The sequence below is a fragment of the Solanum tuberosum genome, unplaced genomic scaffold (assembly GCF_000226075.1).
Source record: "Solanum tuberosum cultivar DM 1-3 516 R44 unplaced genomic scaffold, SolTub_3.0 scf00086, whole genome shotgun sequence".
Classification (NCBI taxonomy): domain Eukaryota; kingdom Viridiplantae; phylum Streptophyta; class Magnoliopsida; order Solanales; family Solanaceae; genus Solanum; species Solanum tuberosum.
The window spans coordinates 1,630,691-1,646,223 of NW_006239010.1; the positions used below are offsets into that span (position 1 = coordinate 1,630,691).

General features: G+C 29.4%; 1 protein-coding gene and 1 long non-coding RNA gene across 2 annotated transcripts; one reads left to right on the forward strand and one right to left on the reverse strand.

Annotated features, from left to right (window-relative positions):
- Positions 1–4,966: 4,966 nt before the first annotated feature.
- On the forward strand, positions 4,967–6,617 carry LOC107060507 (uncharacterized). Its single transcript, XR_001473386.1, has 3 exons — positions 4,967–5,012; positions 5,486–5,636; positions 6,470–6,617. It is a non-coding gene; the product is annotated as an uncharacterized lncRNA (long non-coding RNA).
- A 204-nt stretch (positions 6,618–6,821) lies between these two features.
- Positions 6,822–11,431, reverse strand: LOC102603270 (uncharacterized). The gene is made up of 5 exons (XM_006346721.2): positions 10,756–11,431; positions 8,872–9,090; positions 8,061–8,159; positions 7,774–7,878; positions 6,822–7,331 (listed from the first exon to the last, which is right to left on the reverse strand). Exons 1-5 carry the CDS (start codon positions 11,266–11,268, stop codon positions 7,113–7,115), a joined length of 1,155 nt encoding a protein of 384 aa, XP_006346783.1. The 5' UTR covers positions 11,269–11,431; the 3' UTR covers positions 6,822–7,112.
- Between the last annotated feature and the right edge of the window lie 4,102 nt (positions 11,432–15,533).

Here is a 15,533-nt window from a genome sequence, read left to right on the forward strand (position 1 = left end):
ATTCTACTATATAATAAAAGGGAGTTTATGCCCATTCTACTATATAATAAAAGGGAGTTTATGCCCATTCTACTATATAATAAAAGGGAGTTTATGCCCATTCTACTATATAATAAAAGGGAGTTTATGCCCATTCTACTATATAATAAAAGGGAGTTTATGCCCATTCTACTATATAATAAAAGGGAGTTTATGCCCAAGTATAATATATAATATTCAAGATTGGGAAAAGTCCCAATGGGACTTTTAAAAGGGAGTTTATGTTCAAGATTGGGACTTTTAAAAGGGAGTTTATGCCCAAGTATAATATATAATATTCAAGATTGGGAAAAGTCCCAATGGGACTTTTAAAAGGGAGTTTATGTTCAAGATTGGGACTTTTAAAAGGGAGTTTATGCCCAAGTATAATATATAATATTCAAGATTGGGAAAAGTCCCAATGGGACTTTTAAAAGGGAGTTTATGTTCAAGATTGGGACTTTTAAAAGGGAGTTTATGCCCAAGTATAATATATAATATTCAAGATTGGGACTTTTCTTAATCTTGAATATTATATATTATACTTGGGCATAAACTCCCTTTTATTATATAGTAGAATGGGCATAAACTCCCTTTTATTATATAGTAGAATAGAATACTTCAAGTCATTGAGTATAATGGTATGAGATTTGATTTTGAGATTGGGCCCTTACTCTATAAATGGTAAGGTTTGACTTAAAGTCATTCAAAATAGGGAAAATTACGTCGATAGACAGATATATACTAGTTAATTAGCTAATATATATATATATATATATATCATACAAATATAAATTATACATATACATATACAATTTACAATTATATAATAGATATGCAATCGTCTCTCTCTACTACCTGCCCTCTCTAGCTCGCTTCTCTCCTTCCTCTCCCAATCTCTCTCCCCAGATATACAAATACATATGTATACCAGTTACATATATACAATTATCTGATAGATATACATAATTTGACATATATACATATTCGCCTCTCTTCACTCTCCGCCCTCTCTCACTCGCCTCTCTCCTCTCTCTCCCAATCTCGCTCGCCTCTCTCATCCCCCTAACATGTAGCTACGAAGTGTAATTAGCAAACTATAGCTATGGATCCTAATTAAAATTATTTTAGTGGCTATTTGCGAAAGTTTCCCTCGAAAATAATAGCAAAAGGGGATTTAAAATATGAATAAACAACGATAAAATGGTTATGAAAATGTAATATATATATATATATATACTAGCGGGTGATACGGACCCAATATTATGAAAACTAATACTAATTTTATTTTATTTTTGATATAAATTTGCAGTAAATAATTTGATACATGTTAACTTCACAGCAGATGATCACGGCATGCTAATTATTGAATATTATTGGCATGAAATTTGAAGAAAATATCCTCATAGCTTTGTTTTATGATCAAATTGATGCACAAAGATTTGAATAAAAATTTGGATCTCTTCCAAAAAGAATAGCCTGCATTGCACGAATTACTCATAATAATAACAAATATAAATAAAAACATTGTGTTGCATCGATGATCAGTGCTTTGTTCACAAAGAACGTGTAGCTATATAACTCTTTTTTTAACATGTGGAAAACTAAATAAATTAAAACATAAATAGCAATTCAAAAATAGAAAAATCAAATAATAGAAGCGAAGTAAAATAGACAAACAAAACAACATATATATATCTATGTGGTTTAAATATTAATGGAAATATTAGTGTCAATTGTCATCAGTTGGGCTAATATGATATGAAAATAAAGTTGAAAGCATTTCATTCAAAATTCAACTCACCTTACTTTGTGGTGGAGATTTTCCAGTTGCTTTTAAGAGTCTTCTCGATCTCTTGCACTCTGGGTATTCGTCTGATCAAAGCATCATGTTGTTACATGAAAAATTGAACATCTATCAGAGAAAATGTATTCTCGTATCTAGTCATATCACCTTTGAATTAAAAAGTTCTCGGTTGATAATAGTCATATCACCTTTGAATTGAGAAATTCTCGATTGATAATAGTCATATCACCTTTCCATCTCTGAAATCATTTAATCTACCACATAGATATTAACCTTTTTTTTTCATATGAAGTGTAGCCATTCAACTATTATACATAGAAAAATACTATGAGATGGAAAGAGTAATTTTTCATTATATGTTTATTATCTAAATAACTAATTTTTGTATGAAACTAATTTTTACATTGTGATTTGATAGATATCAAATTGTATTAACACAATTCTAAATAATGTATGACCATGGAACATTAATGTGAGTAACTAAATCATATACAATCTAATTTTCTACAGTTATGAAACAAAAGGTATTTGTGTTGATGGCCTTCTGATTTCTATATTCCAAAACACTATACTGAACAACTGCATATCTTTATGGATTTTCCTGTCCAACAAGAATTATTTCACAAGTTAATAATGAATGTGATTAACTAAATCAAATAGAATGTAATTTTCATTTCATCACCAAAACAGTATGAACAAAGACCAAAAGAATCAATATTTCTGTATTCAACAAATAACATAAACAATAAAAATTAAATTAAAATCCCCCAACATATATATGCAAACACATAAATAATTTTAAAAAAATTGAATTGCATGCCATGATATTTGAGGTACTGGGATTCTTAAGCACACCAAATAAAAGAATATATGTCGGTAAGCTACAATAAAACAATGAAAAGACAAAAATACCCTCAAATTTGAAACTACAAGACACGTAAGCTACAAAAAAAACTTTGAAAAGACAAAAACACCCTCAAATTTGAAATAATGGACACTAAGCACACATGTTGAACAAGCCTTTTCTACTATAATAGAAATATATATATAGTTCGATCACGAGATTCCTCCTTGCATTCCCTTAGCTCCGCCCTTGCTCTCCATCACTATAAAGTATAAACCTAATTAATTAAAACTCTCATCTTTTAATTTTACATTATATTCTTCAACTAAATTATTATTACACATTATTGTTTTTAAAAAAAATAAAATTATATATTAAATATTAAATACTGGATAAAACTATTATGTATATAGTAAGATAAATGTTGATTTACAAGTAGCACTTTAATATTTGCAAATAACATGTATGTCCAAAATAAAAAAAGAAAAGTCAATAAACTACCCCAAATTTAAATTAATAAAGTCTTCAATTCAGTCAAATGCTTAATTATTTACTACTCTATTATTTAACTAGTACGAGCGTCATGATGATCTAATATATGAAAAGTCATCATTCTTATGTCATCTAAAATGATGACCAAGTCCACCAATTTTGTATTAAAATAAATTTCTAGTTACAAATCAATTACTCCGTATTACTATATGATAAAGATTAATTTTATATTAAAGAAGATTAAATCGCTTTTATGAGTCATTAGTGACTAGTAAGGAATGTTTTTTACTTTCTTCGTCTCAAATTAAACATTAATCAGGAGGAATTTTTGACTATGTTAATTTTATTAATGTCTTAAAATATAATTATTTTCATCGAATATTTACTTTATTTATTTATTTATCATTATGAAATGTGTGTAGTCTACAAAAACGATCAATGTTAAGTGTAAAACGAGAAAAAATTAAGTTTGTCATGAACTTTTAAAATAATAAATAATTTGAGATAAGAAAATTCACGATAAATAATTTAAAATCGGAGGAATAACTTTGATAAATTAATTCATCATTTCCTAGTCTCTCCCCTTATTTAGGGGGGCTAAACTGGTCCCTATACTATAATTTAGAATTGGGTAACTTTACCCTTCATCCGACATTTGGTTTAATATTATTAGTACGGTTACGAAAGCGTGTAAAATAAATTTCTTTACCTTAATGGAATTGAAGATCTATCGAAAATATATAACTTTTCTATTTTTATAAGATAGAAATAAGACCGATGTACATATCATACTCTTCAGTCCTTACTATAGAACTACATCAGATATATTACTTTTGACCCCTAACGATATTTTACTTGAACAATAATTTGAAATTATAATTAAAACAAATCAAAGAGAAGCTCGATTATATGAATCATTAATAAATGTTCTTTCACTATTCTAAAATTGTTTATTTCTAAATATATCTAAGCAAAAGAAAAAAAGTACTCATTCCGTTCTTCTTACTAGTCATAATTTTCTTTTTAAGAGTTAAACGATATGAACTTTTGAATAATACTTATAAATGTATTTCTTTATCATATTAATATGAAAAAAATTATAACTTATAGTAATTTTCATATAATTTTTTGATATCTAATTTTTTATTTTAAAATATTAAATTAATGTAATCTAATTTAAATTATAACTTATAGTAATTTTCATATAATTTTTTGATATCTAATTTTTTTTTTTAAAATATTAAATTAATGTAATCTAATTTAAATTATAACTTATAGTAATTTTCATATAATTTTTTGATATCTAATTTTTTATTTTAAAATATTAAATTAATGTAATCTAATTTAGTTTTGAAAGTGAGTAATAGCGTGACAGGAGGAAGTAATTTCTTTTTTGCCGACAAGTGTTGTGTTTTTCATTAATTACACTTCCAACATTTCATGTTGAGGATAAAAAAAGAAACTACTTTAATTTATTATCACATTTATTAAAGAATATACTCTCATCATACGGCTCACTTTTACTTATCACATTTTATTATTTTTATTTATCACGTTTTATTTTATGAGAGTCAATTTGATTGATTTTGGAATTAAATTTAATTAGATTTTTAAATATTTTAAATTAGATGTTTAAAAACTATACGAAACGTGTTATAAATTGTAATTTTTCTCATATTAAAGTACATGCACCTTGCCTCTCAAAAAGCGAAACGTGACAAGTAAAAGTTAACATGAGAGTATAATACTGCAATACTAAAGGCATCTTCTTTCTTCTTCATTATCATATTTCAAATTAGTATAAAGTTCATATATAGTGCTTTTAACTACAACCAAAGCAACACATCAATGGTAAGAGCTAATATCTTCCTTCCTCTCAGTATTATGCAGTTATTATATGTAATTGTAGTATTATTTTCTTTAATAATGTAATAATTACAATGAGGTTTGTGTTCCATTTTCAATATCAAATACATGTGAATTTAGAAATTTCGTTAAAAGTATTCGAGAGCAGAACCAGAACTAGAAGTTTTAATAGGGGATTCAAAATATTTGAACTTGTGATGTCAATTTTTTTTTTTATCTTTGTCATTATAAATATATATGAAAATATTTGTTTTTATGTGTAATTATTTTAAAGAAGGGATTCAATTGAATCCCCTTCCTTAGTTTGTGGCTCCACACTTTTGTTCATGATTTATTGTATATGTAATATTTGATCAATATACATAATAATTTTATGATACTATGTGGCTCCGTCAAAAAATGAAGTCAGGCGATTTTAGAATTTAAAATTTATTTATTTATTTTGTGAAATTTTGTAGACAACTTCAAAAAGAGTTGCAGAGAAGAAAGTGGCTAAGTTTGAAAAGAACATAACAAAGAGGGGAATATTGCAAAATCAAAGAGGCAACAAAGGATTTGAGCCAATTCATATTTTTCTTGTTCTCTTTGCTGTTTTATTCATTGGATCTTGTAAGCTAATTTTCTAATCCCTCAAACCATTTTAATTCTTAATTAAGTTTAATCATATTTTTCGTAGAAGGGTATGAAGGTTGCGAATTATAATAAAAGATAAGTAGGTAGGTGAATGTTGTCTCACTTTTCTATGAGATATGACTGGTAATTGTTTGGAGCATTGTGTCTGTTTTCGCTTTCTTACGGTGGTATTAGCATTATTCTCGTAGTTTCTTGTCGTTGATTTTCTGTTATCATCAATATTTCTTGACTCTTGTGCCTCGGTTATTGCATTATTTCATTGTTGTTACTATTCATTTTTGTCTGAATGCTATGTATTGCTTTCCTTTTGGTTTCCATATATTCTTCATTTCCATATTTCCTTTTTCAAGTATCTTTGAAATGCTTTTCAAAAGTATTGACTGCATACACCATATCCTCTCCGGACCCCATATATGGCATATGGGATTACATTGGGTACATCATTGCATATTGTTCAAATTTAATTGGATATTCTTAAGCATTTGTCATGTTTACCCCTACTTAATGAAAGAGTCTGCCAACAACCTTAGTAGTCTCAAGTAAGTTGCCTAGGATGCCCTTTTAGTATGTGATTCACTATATCGATACGAAGAAAAGGCTAGATCAATCAATGAAGTGTAAATAGTATTTTTTGAATGATTAACGTATACTATATATTATTATTATTATTATTATTATTTATAGATGAAACGTTTAATTTTGATATATTGATAGTGTATATAATTTGTATACTTTCATAAAATGAAAACATATATTATGCCAAAAAAACCAAGTTCTAACATATCTTTTAATGTCTGGATATGTGGCAGTTATTTTCCAGGTTGTGAGGATGGCACTTAATGGTGGATTGCTACCAAGATAGATGGAGTATATGGAATACATCGCCTTCATTTCAATGTATTTGTCTTACGTTCTTTTTAATACAATTTATAAAAATGTCGCCTTTCTATTCAATAACTCTTGGATTTCATCATTCTCATTTAACCTTTAATGGCACACCCTTATAGAACTGACATGACATGTTTAAGACTGAAAGATTCAAAACGATATCTTTGGTGTGTTAAACACGCCTCTAGCTTAGGATCACGAGATTCAGAACTCTACATTCTTAAACTTCATGTCAAGACAAACTACGACAAAAAAAAAATGAAACAATGAGAGTACATACAAGTGTTTTATTGACTAATGAGCAATGTATATGGTTTTGAAGCTCAAAAAGCTCCAAATTTTGCACATAAATGTAAAGTAAACAAAATATACAAGTGCATCACATAATCTTAGTTGTAAAATGCAACAAAAATCCTTAAAAAAACCTTTGTGCCTCAATCCTAAATAAGTTGGAGTCGGCTATATGAATACTCACTGACCATGTTTCTTCAATTTAATGTCATCTCAATGTGGCCTTAATCAAACCAAAGCTATAAAGATGCTTGTTGAGGATCAAGAATAACCTTAGAACATTTTGTGGATCTGCTTTCTGTATGTGTATTTGCTTTCATCAGATCCACAAGCTGCGCGAATTGAATTGTTGGCTGCCTTTGAACTTTGACAACAGCCTGAACTTTTCGATACTTTGCTTGCACAAGAATTGTAGCTGTAGCTAGTGTCATGGTACACTTGTATATTGTTTCTAAGCAAGTTCTTGTCATCAGGAGAATTGAACTCAAATTCCTAAAATAGATCACATTAGGCATCAAAATAGAGTTCACTTTGGTAAAAAGAATAGAACATCATGTTTTGAAATGAATCTTGAAAACTTCAAATGATTGTGAATTCAGAAACTATGCAATATACTGGTAGAGGTACTTTATTCGAATTTTCCAAACTATGACGGTTGAAAAGATTTAAGTATATAAAAATGTGTCATATTTGACAGTTTAAACTTTTAGAGATGAGATGACCACCCACTTTTAACATGGTATCAAAGCTGGCAAAAGTGTTGAATTCATGTCACACTGTCCCCCATTATCGAAAAGAAACTCCACTTTCATGTCTCGTTAAATAATCAATGAGGGGTGCGTTGAAAACATAATCTAACAACTTAAGATTCTAAATGAGAAACAACTTCCAGTAATCAAGTCGTGCTGCTTTTTTTGGCTCATGAGACACTCACCTTGGACTTCGTCTTGGCAGAATAAGGCGTTAAACATGGATTTAAGTCCTTGAGAAGCATGTCATCTGGACTACCGGGGGAAATTGTGTTCTCAGAACAAAATTCCTAGAGAAAAATGAAGAAAAACTTAGTTGCTCTCTGAAGCTTACGCTTAAAATGTCAGTCAAATGCTTTCCGAAAGAATCTTAACCTAGAGCAGAAAACAGATATCCAATTTTTATGCAAGATATCATTGGTTATCTTATTACCACCATTTTTGTTTTTGCTAAACATAAAAATGTACTTACCAGAGAATTCCCTGCTTCTTCTTGATCGTATTCTGGTGACCTTGGGGAGCTATCAAGAGAATCATAACACCCTCTTAGAGAGTATTTTTCTGCTTTAACCTGTATGAAGAATATCATTTCAAAAATTAATGTTGGTTTTATAATATACTGAACATATTTGCATCATTACATCCAAAGCACATTCTATGTGGTAAAGGGATCAACTTCGATCACGAGGAGAGAAAAGCAGACCATTGAAAGTCTCAATTCCTATCTGCTCAAGGTAGAGAGCTTGATTTCAAATCCAATGATACATGGACTTACGAATCTGCAAGGCCTCTCCTTTGAAAGGAAACCGGGGAAAGAAAGACCTATGCTATAGACTGGACCTTTTTTTCTCATTCTGTTTGAAGTCATGATCTCTTAGCCCTTAGGTATAGTTAAAGAGTTTGGTTCCAGCTCACACCAAGAGAATAGATCCGGCAGTAAATTTGAAACATTGAAGAACATCCATTAAAATTGTCTTGGTTTCATTACTTATAACTTTTAAGGTGAAGATTGGTAAGGTAACTGAGAATATCAAACAATAAAGTGACTTCATTTAACTAATATCTGCAGTTCTTTTAATACTACGCCTATGGTACATTACAAATGTCTCCGTTAGAGGACAGACAGATACTAATAGACAAAAATTCTGCACAAGTTCAAGAAAATGACTTCTTCTAAGCACTTATGGTCTTATTTTAAGAATATTAAACAACTAGCTTATGCATTTGTTAATAAATCCTCAATCATATTAAGCGGCTACTGGCAACAACTTTCTCAAGGTTACCTCAGCAAGATCATAGGCGAGGCATTGTAGTTGTCCTGTAAGAGAAGTGACTTGCTTTTGTAGACTTGGTATAAGCTGGTTTGCCTGTTTGAGTTCTGATCCCTGCTTCTCCACAAGTTCCTGAAGTTGAGAATTCAAAACATCTGGGAATAGTACGGCATTTTTCAATGACTTTATCTCTTCCCTCTGCTTCAAACACAAATCCTTTAACTTCTCAACCTGTCATCATTTTAAAATAGCAAATGAGATAAAACAGCACCATATAATCAACGTACCATCGAAGGTACTATCATCCACCACATTTTTTACAACAAATGTGTCATTTCAGTAAGAGCATTCCTAAATTCACACAGTATACAATTAACAGCTACCACACAGAAGCTTACTCTAAAACGAAACTAGTTGCCATTAAGTAACTCAACATCTCTATGATCCCATTGTTCTAACACCGAAACTACTTTCATTAAAGAACCAAAAGATTTACAATCTACTATTATCATTTATCAATATAACATATCACCTAATACTACTTTTAGAAAGTCTACTCAGACTTGTAATCCTTACATAATCTAAAAAGGTGCAACTTTTAGGCAAACTATTTCACTGCAAGTTACCATCCACTTAGAAATGTCGAACACACGAGCTTCCCTTATAAACTTTGCAGGAGTGCACAATCAATGGATGACGAGGCAGAGTTAAATTTTAAGCTATCAATCAAACCTCAATCTCAAATTAGTTGGATCGGCTGTATGGATCCTCTACATCAATTCCACTCTAAGAAGGCCATTTCATTCTAATACTAAATAATTGATACTTTAAAGGGTTCTCTAACCTCTCATTTACCCCTGCATGAAGTACAAATCTCTAACTTTTGTTAAAAAAGAACAGTTTTGGGTCAAAAATCGAACTTACTTTCATTGCTTCTTTTACTGGCAAGTGGACTCAACAGTATCAGGATTCAGTTATTTGTTTTCCAAAATTTGTGAAGCAAAACATTTGGGAAACACCAATTCATCAAATATTACTAAAAGCAATTGTTTACATAAACTCAGCACTATTTGTAAGCACAATGGCGGAGCCACATCCAATGAAGGGGTTCAATCATTGGAGAATCCTACTGCCCAAATAAGGATAAAACAACTTTCTCCTATATACATAAACTTTTGAATCCCCTCAACTTACATTAGGTTGTGAGTTTGAAGTTTTTGAATGGACTTGTTAAACATCCTAGCTACGCCACTGCTTAAGCACTAAATCAAGTATTAGGGGGGCAAACTAGGACTACAATGGATTCTAATAGAACTCTAGTATTAAGCAAATTACACAATTCAAGAACGAACCTTTCTGTTTTTCTCTTCAAGCATCAATTTTTAGCTTAGCAAACACCAATTCATTAATTATTATTAAATATAATCTTTTGAATAAAATTAGCACTAATCATGAGCGCAATGGCGGAGCCACAACCAATAAAGGGGTTCAATTGTTGGAAAATCATAGTCCAAAATCAAATTTTTCGTATATATATAAACCTTTGAACCCCCTCAATACTTAAGGTCCCAAAATTGAAACTTTCGAATACCCTCATTAAAATTCCTAGCTACGCCAATGCTTAAGCACTAAATCAAGTACTAGGGGGCAAATCAAGAGCAAAATGGATCTAATCAAACTCTTGCATTAAACAAATTACACAATTCATAGTCACACACCTCTATGTACTTCTCTTCAAGCATCACATTACATAAATTTTCGAGCCCCCTTGACTTACTATAGATTGCAAGTTTGAAACTTTTGAATGCACTCGATAAAATTCCTAGCTCCGCCACCTCTAAAATAGATTCTAATCAAACTCTAGCATTAAGCAAATTACACAATTCAAGAAAATACCTCTTTGTTTTTCTCTTCAATCTTCAATTTGAGTTCATCAATCTCATTCTCTTGCTCCTTGTTCATACTCAACAACTCCCTTTCACTTCTCAACACCATAGCTAAACTCCTTGTATTCGCTTTAACTTCAGTTAAAGCCTTCTTCTTCTTCTCACTCCCTTCATCTCTTTTCACTACTCCCTTGAACAACTTCTTGTGCAAAGCACTCAATCCATTTCCCCTTTTCGCCACGAAATCCACCGGAACAATCAGTTTCAGCTCACCCTTAGGCTTCGATTTAATCGATGGCCCAGATTTGTGCTCCACCAATTTCTTGACCAAGGACCCGAAGTTGTGACGTGTGGTGGACGGCGCGTGAGGGAGCGTCAGAGCGCGTGACAAGGAGTGGGGGTTGTGGGGGCGAGGGGATAGGTCGGTGGAGGATGAGGGATCGGATTTGGAAGAAGATCGGAGAGAATCTATGGAAGAAGTGGCGGCGTTGGCGTACCGATACGATGGCTTGATTGAAGCCATTGGGGATTGGATTGTGTTTTTTTTTTTTACCTTTTTGGAGTGATAAAGGTTTGAATTTAAGATTGTAATTAAGAAAAGATCATTTCTTGGCTGTTTTTGAGAGGGTGATAATGGAAATTTGGAGCTGTCTGAATTCAAAAAGAAAAATTGGGGGGAAGAAGAAAGGGTGTTTAGCTTATTTGTTATTTTAAGGCCCAAATATTGAAATTTATTTTAGTTTCATAATTTAAATTTTGGAAATTGTGAGTTAGATCAAAATAAATGGGAAGGTCTATTAAAAGGGGGAAATGAAATGATGGTAACAATTTGTTATATCTCAAAAGTAAATCATGTATTAATAATGTTATTTTTTTAATAAAAAAAAACTTATTATAATACCCTTTTTTTAGGGGGGTTTTCCAAATTAAATATCATATTAAATAAAGATTATTTTAATTTTTCAGAATCGTCACTTAGAATTGAATTATGGTGTTCCAAGTCACATTGTTTAAATCTCTAATCAAAAGAAAGTTGACTTTTATTTTTATTTGTCTGTGAACAAGAAATACATGTAAAAAATTATGTTGACTAAGGGGAAGGTATGACGCACCCCTCGAATCCCGTGGTTTTAGCACGATCGCTTTTATCAACATATACTTATTTTAGACTATTATGGATATATGGTTACATGCTACGGTTTACACACATTTTTTAATATTGAACTTTTATTGGTCTCAACCTAGATTCGTCATTGTATACTTGGTCTTGACATACACCGGCTTAGAGGCATAATTGTTTTCTTTACGCGGGTGCATCACACCTAATAATCTCTATCTACCCATCTGATTGAATTAATGAAGTTTAATTATTGAAAATAATTTGGCCAAGGTGTGTAACTGCATCCTTGAATATTTTTTAAGTGTTACAAAAATATGATGTGTAACCATATTCTTAATTGAAATTAATTTTTAAAATGTGTCTATGCTCGTCTAACGTTAAAAGCAATTAGTCGCTTGATTAAATCAAAGATTATTATTTTTAACAAATACTTAGGCCTAGACGTATAACTACGATCTTGACATTCTATTTTTTATGTCCTTATCGTAAACGCATAAACATGATCTTAGTTTACAAATATAAGATATGTTTAAAAAAATTCTAACATTCAATTTATCCTAATGTTTGTATATGATTTTTTTTAATAGCCTAAATATGCTCTGAACAACCCGATTAATATATAGGGATATAATAACAAATTATCTAAAAATTAAAATTCATTCGAGAAATCAAACCGTGCAACCATTCAAATATAATATTATAGTATCAAAGTCAAACATATATAGAATTTGAATAATTTCATAACATTATAATTAAATCTTGTATAATTGTGAAATCAAGTCATACAATAAAGATCACGTGTTATTTTTTGTGAAAATTAAGTCACAAAAGAGAAAAAAACCACAATAAAAAATTACGAATTCAAAATTACAAAAGCAAATTTCGAACTTAACCATTTTTTCTCAATGTATGTTTCTTTTTTCTTTTCTTATTTGTTGGCTGTGTGGGTGTGTTGTTGAGTGAGATGTTTGGTGAGTGGGGGAATGTCAGGGGGTTTATTGGGTTGTGAGTTTAGGATTAGTGGGAGGGGTAATTAAATTTTTCTTCTTGCTTTATTAATTTTAAAAAGAAAAAACAAAAAAAAAATTATTTTTAAAAATAAAATAATGGCTGACTATTTTAAGCAAACAAAATATTTAAAAAATTTAAATAATTAGATTAAAATATCATCGATAATATATTAAAATTACTAGCTTATTTATTAAAACTTAAGTTAAAAAAACATATTTTTTTTAAGTTTTCATTTCTTTTGAAAAAATTTAAAACAAAACTTACCCTAAAATATGACTCTATGTTTTGTATTTTCCAAATCTTCGATAAACAAACTTACTAAATAAGATAAAATAAAAAGATCCAATTAAAATATTTAAGTACTAACATAGTGTAAAACATTAGGTTCAATCAATAATCACGTGTCTACACTTATATATTGTGCATGTTCAAACTTATTTTTTTGAGTTAGATCGAGAAAAAAAACTTATTAGTGATTTGGTTTGGAATTGAAAAGCTAATGCTAGGTTGGGGTGTGGAGACGGCCGGTCACCCTGGACTCTAAGGGATCGTATGGTACAAACATTGACAACGCAAGAATTAGTAGTGTAAGAATTATTTTTTGTCAAAGTGTTTGGTTCATTGCTTCCCACTTAATCTTGTGTTTGATTTAAAACTCTACAAAAAAAAGATATTTCCTATTATAAAACCCTTGTGTTATTATGAAATTGCTTATTTCATGTAATTGAGTCAAGGTAGATAATCGCCGGATAATTTTTTAACTAGTTATGTTAAATATATATATATTTCTAATTTTTTGTTGGTCAAATATATCTTAAACTTAACATAGATTTAAGACTACTTAAAATATTCACTATCTAAAGCTTCTTTTTTTAAAAAATAAAAAATAAACCGTTCAAATGGTTAATCGACAAACTACATTGAATAAAAAAATTCAAAAAAATGGAGAAAAAATATTAGTGAAATCATTAAATTATATTAAATGGATTTGGAGAATTAAAAAGAACATTTATAACCATTCCGATATAAATAAAAAGGAAATCAAATTACAAAAGAAAATTTAGGAAAATGAATAAGGGGATAGTTAGGGGTCTTATCCAAGATTTGTTAAACCTTGGATTAGTTATCCCTCAATTTTCTAGGGATAAAATAAGACCACATATGGTGTATAAGCAATCCATGGATTAAATTAAATAAAGTAACAAAACAATGTATTAGATGTACTATATTTTAATCCATGAACTATTTTATTTAATACCGCCTATCAAATGAGTCCTAAAGGTTCATATTGAGCATGACTAAAATAGAATATGTGGAATATAAATTCAGTGGTATTGCATGAGACAATGTGGAAGTGAGGTTTGACACTTAGGTAGAGATAAGTTTCAAGTATATTGAGTCTTTATTGAAAAAATCTTATTTATGTGTCATATTATAAAAGTTCAAAAGTCAACTCATTTTACTCTCTTAATCTAATTTAATATATTATGTTAAAACTAAAATGTATTATTCCTTTAACATCTCTTAATTATTGTAAAAAAAACTTCAAAAATCCTTATTTAATTTTTCCAATAACATATATATAGTATGATCGAATAAATAAATTATAATTTTTTATGACATTGTAAATGACATGTACATATGTAATAAAAAGTTATTTTATAATTTTGCTATAATAAATCTATATATGTGATTAATATGTATTTAACTTATAATTATTTAAAGCAAAAATTATTTATCTTGATTTTCCACATTAAAGAAGGAGTTATCTTTTGAAGAGTTGTTATCACATATTTTTTTTAAAAGTAAAGACTACAATAATAATTAATCTTAACAATTCAATTAACGTTATAAAACTCTTTAACTGCTCTATATGTGTTAGGTGTACATATTATTCAACTCTTGGTATACCATTTTATAACTTGATTATATGTACTCTCGAAAATTTAATAATTTGTCACTTTATGTTAATCTCTATATAGTCGAGTAGATAAGTAACACATCAAATTACTATGACATCATGACTTATTTCAAATATACATTTATTTTATCTTATGTGTTTCAATTCTTTTATTTTATATTGCAAAGTATAATCTCCGATGTAATGTTTTATGAGATGTTTTTCTCAATAAATATTACGCATATAAAAATAAAAATTGAGATATGCGATCCTTTAATATTAATGAGTCATATACGATGAAGTACGCATTAGATGAATTCAATATGGAAAATAAAGTATAAGAAAAAATCAAACAAAAAGTGGAAACGGAATTTTGCGAATTCTCCGCCAAACTGGATGATCATTTCGAGATCTTCAAACATGTTCGAGGGTTCAATGTTACTATTGTAACTTCGGCTAACACACAAGATGAGACTTTACCACAAGAAGATCTCACTAACTTCTTAATTTCGTGTATAACTATATTGAAACATAATTTAAGTATTTTTATTACTTTTATGCATGATAAATATATTTTTAATTATTTGTATTACAAATCAAGTCGTTTACATAAAAACAAAGTCATGTATGTTGTAAAATATAAGCAATATACTACAAATAGTATAGACAAGATATATGGAGAATAAAATGTAGAGATCATCTTATTCAAATTTCTTCTTGTCTCATCATGTGTCTTTTACAATGGTGAATGAACAAC

Bases quoted from the DNA above. Each gene is read 5' to 3' on its own strand.
- LOC102603270 (XM_006346721.2), bottom strand. From the start codon at position 11,268: ATGGCTTCAATCAAGCCATCGTATCGGTACGCCAACGCCGCCACTTCT. The intron at 9,091-10,755 runs GTATTTTCTTGA...AAATGATGACAG, and splicing joins TTGAAGAGAAAAACAAAGAG to GTTGAGAAGTTAAAGGATTT. The intron at 8,160-8,871 runs GTAACCTTGAGA...TTCTTCATACAG, and splicing joins TCGCCTATGATCTTGCTGAG to GTTAAAGCAGAAAAATACTC.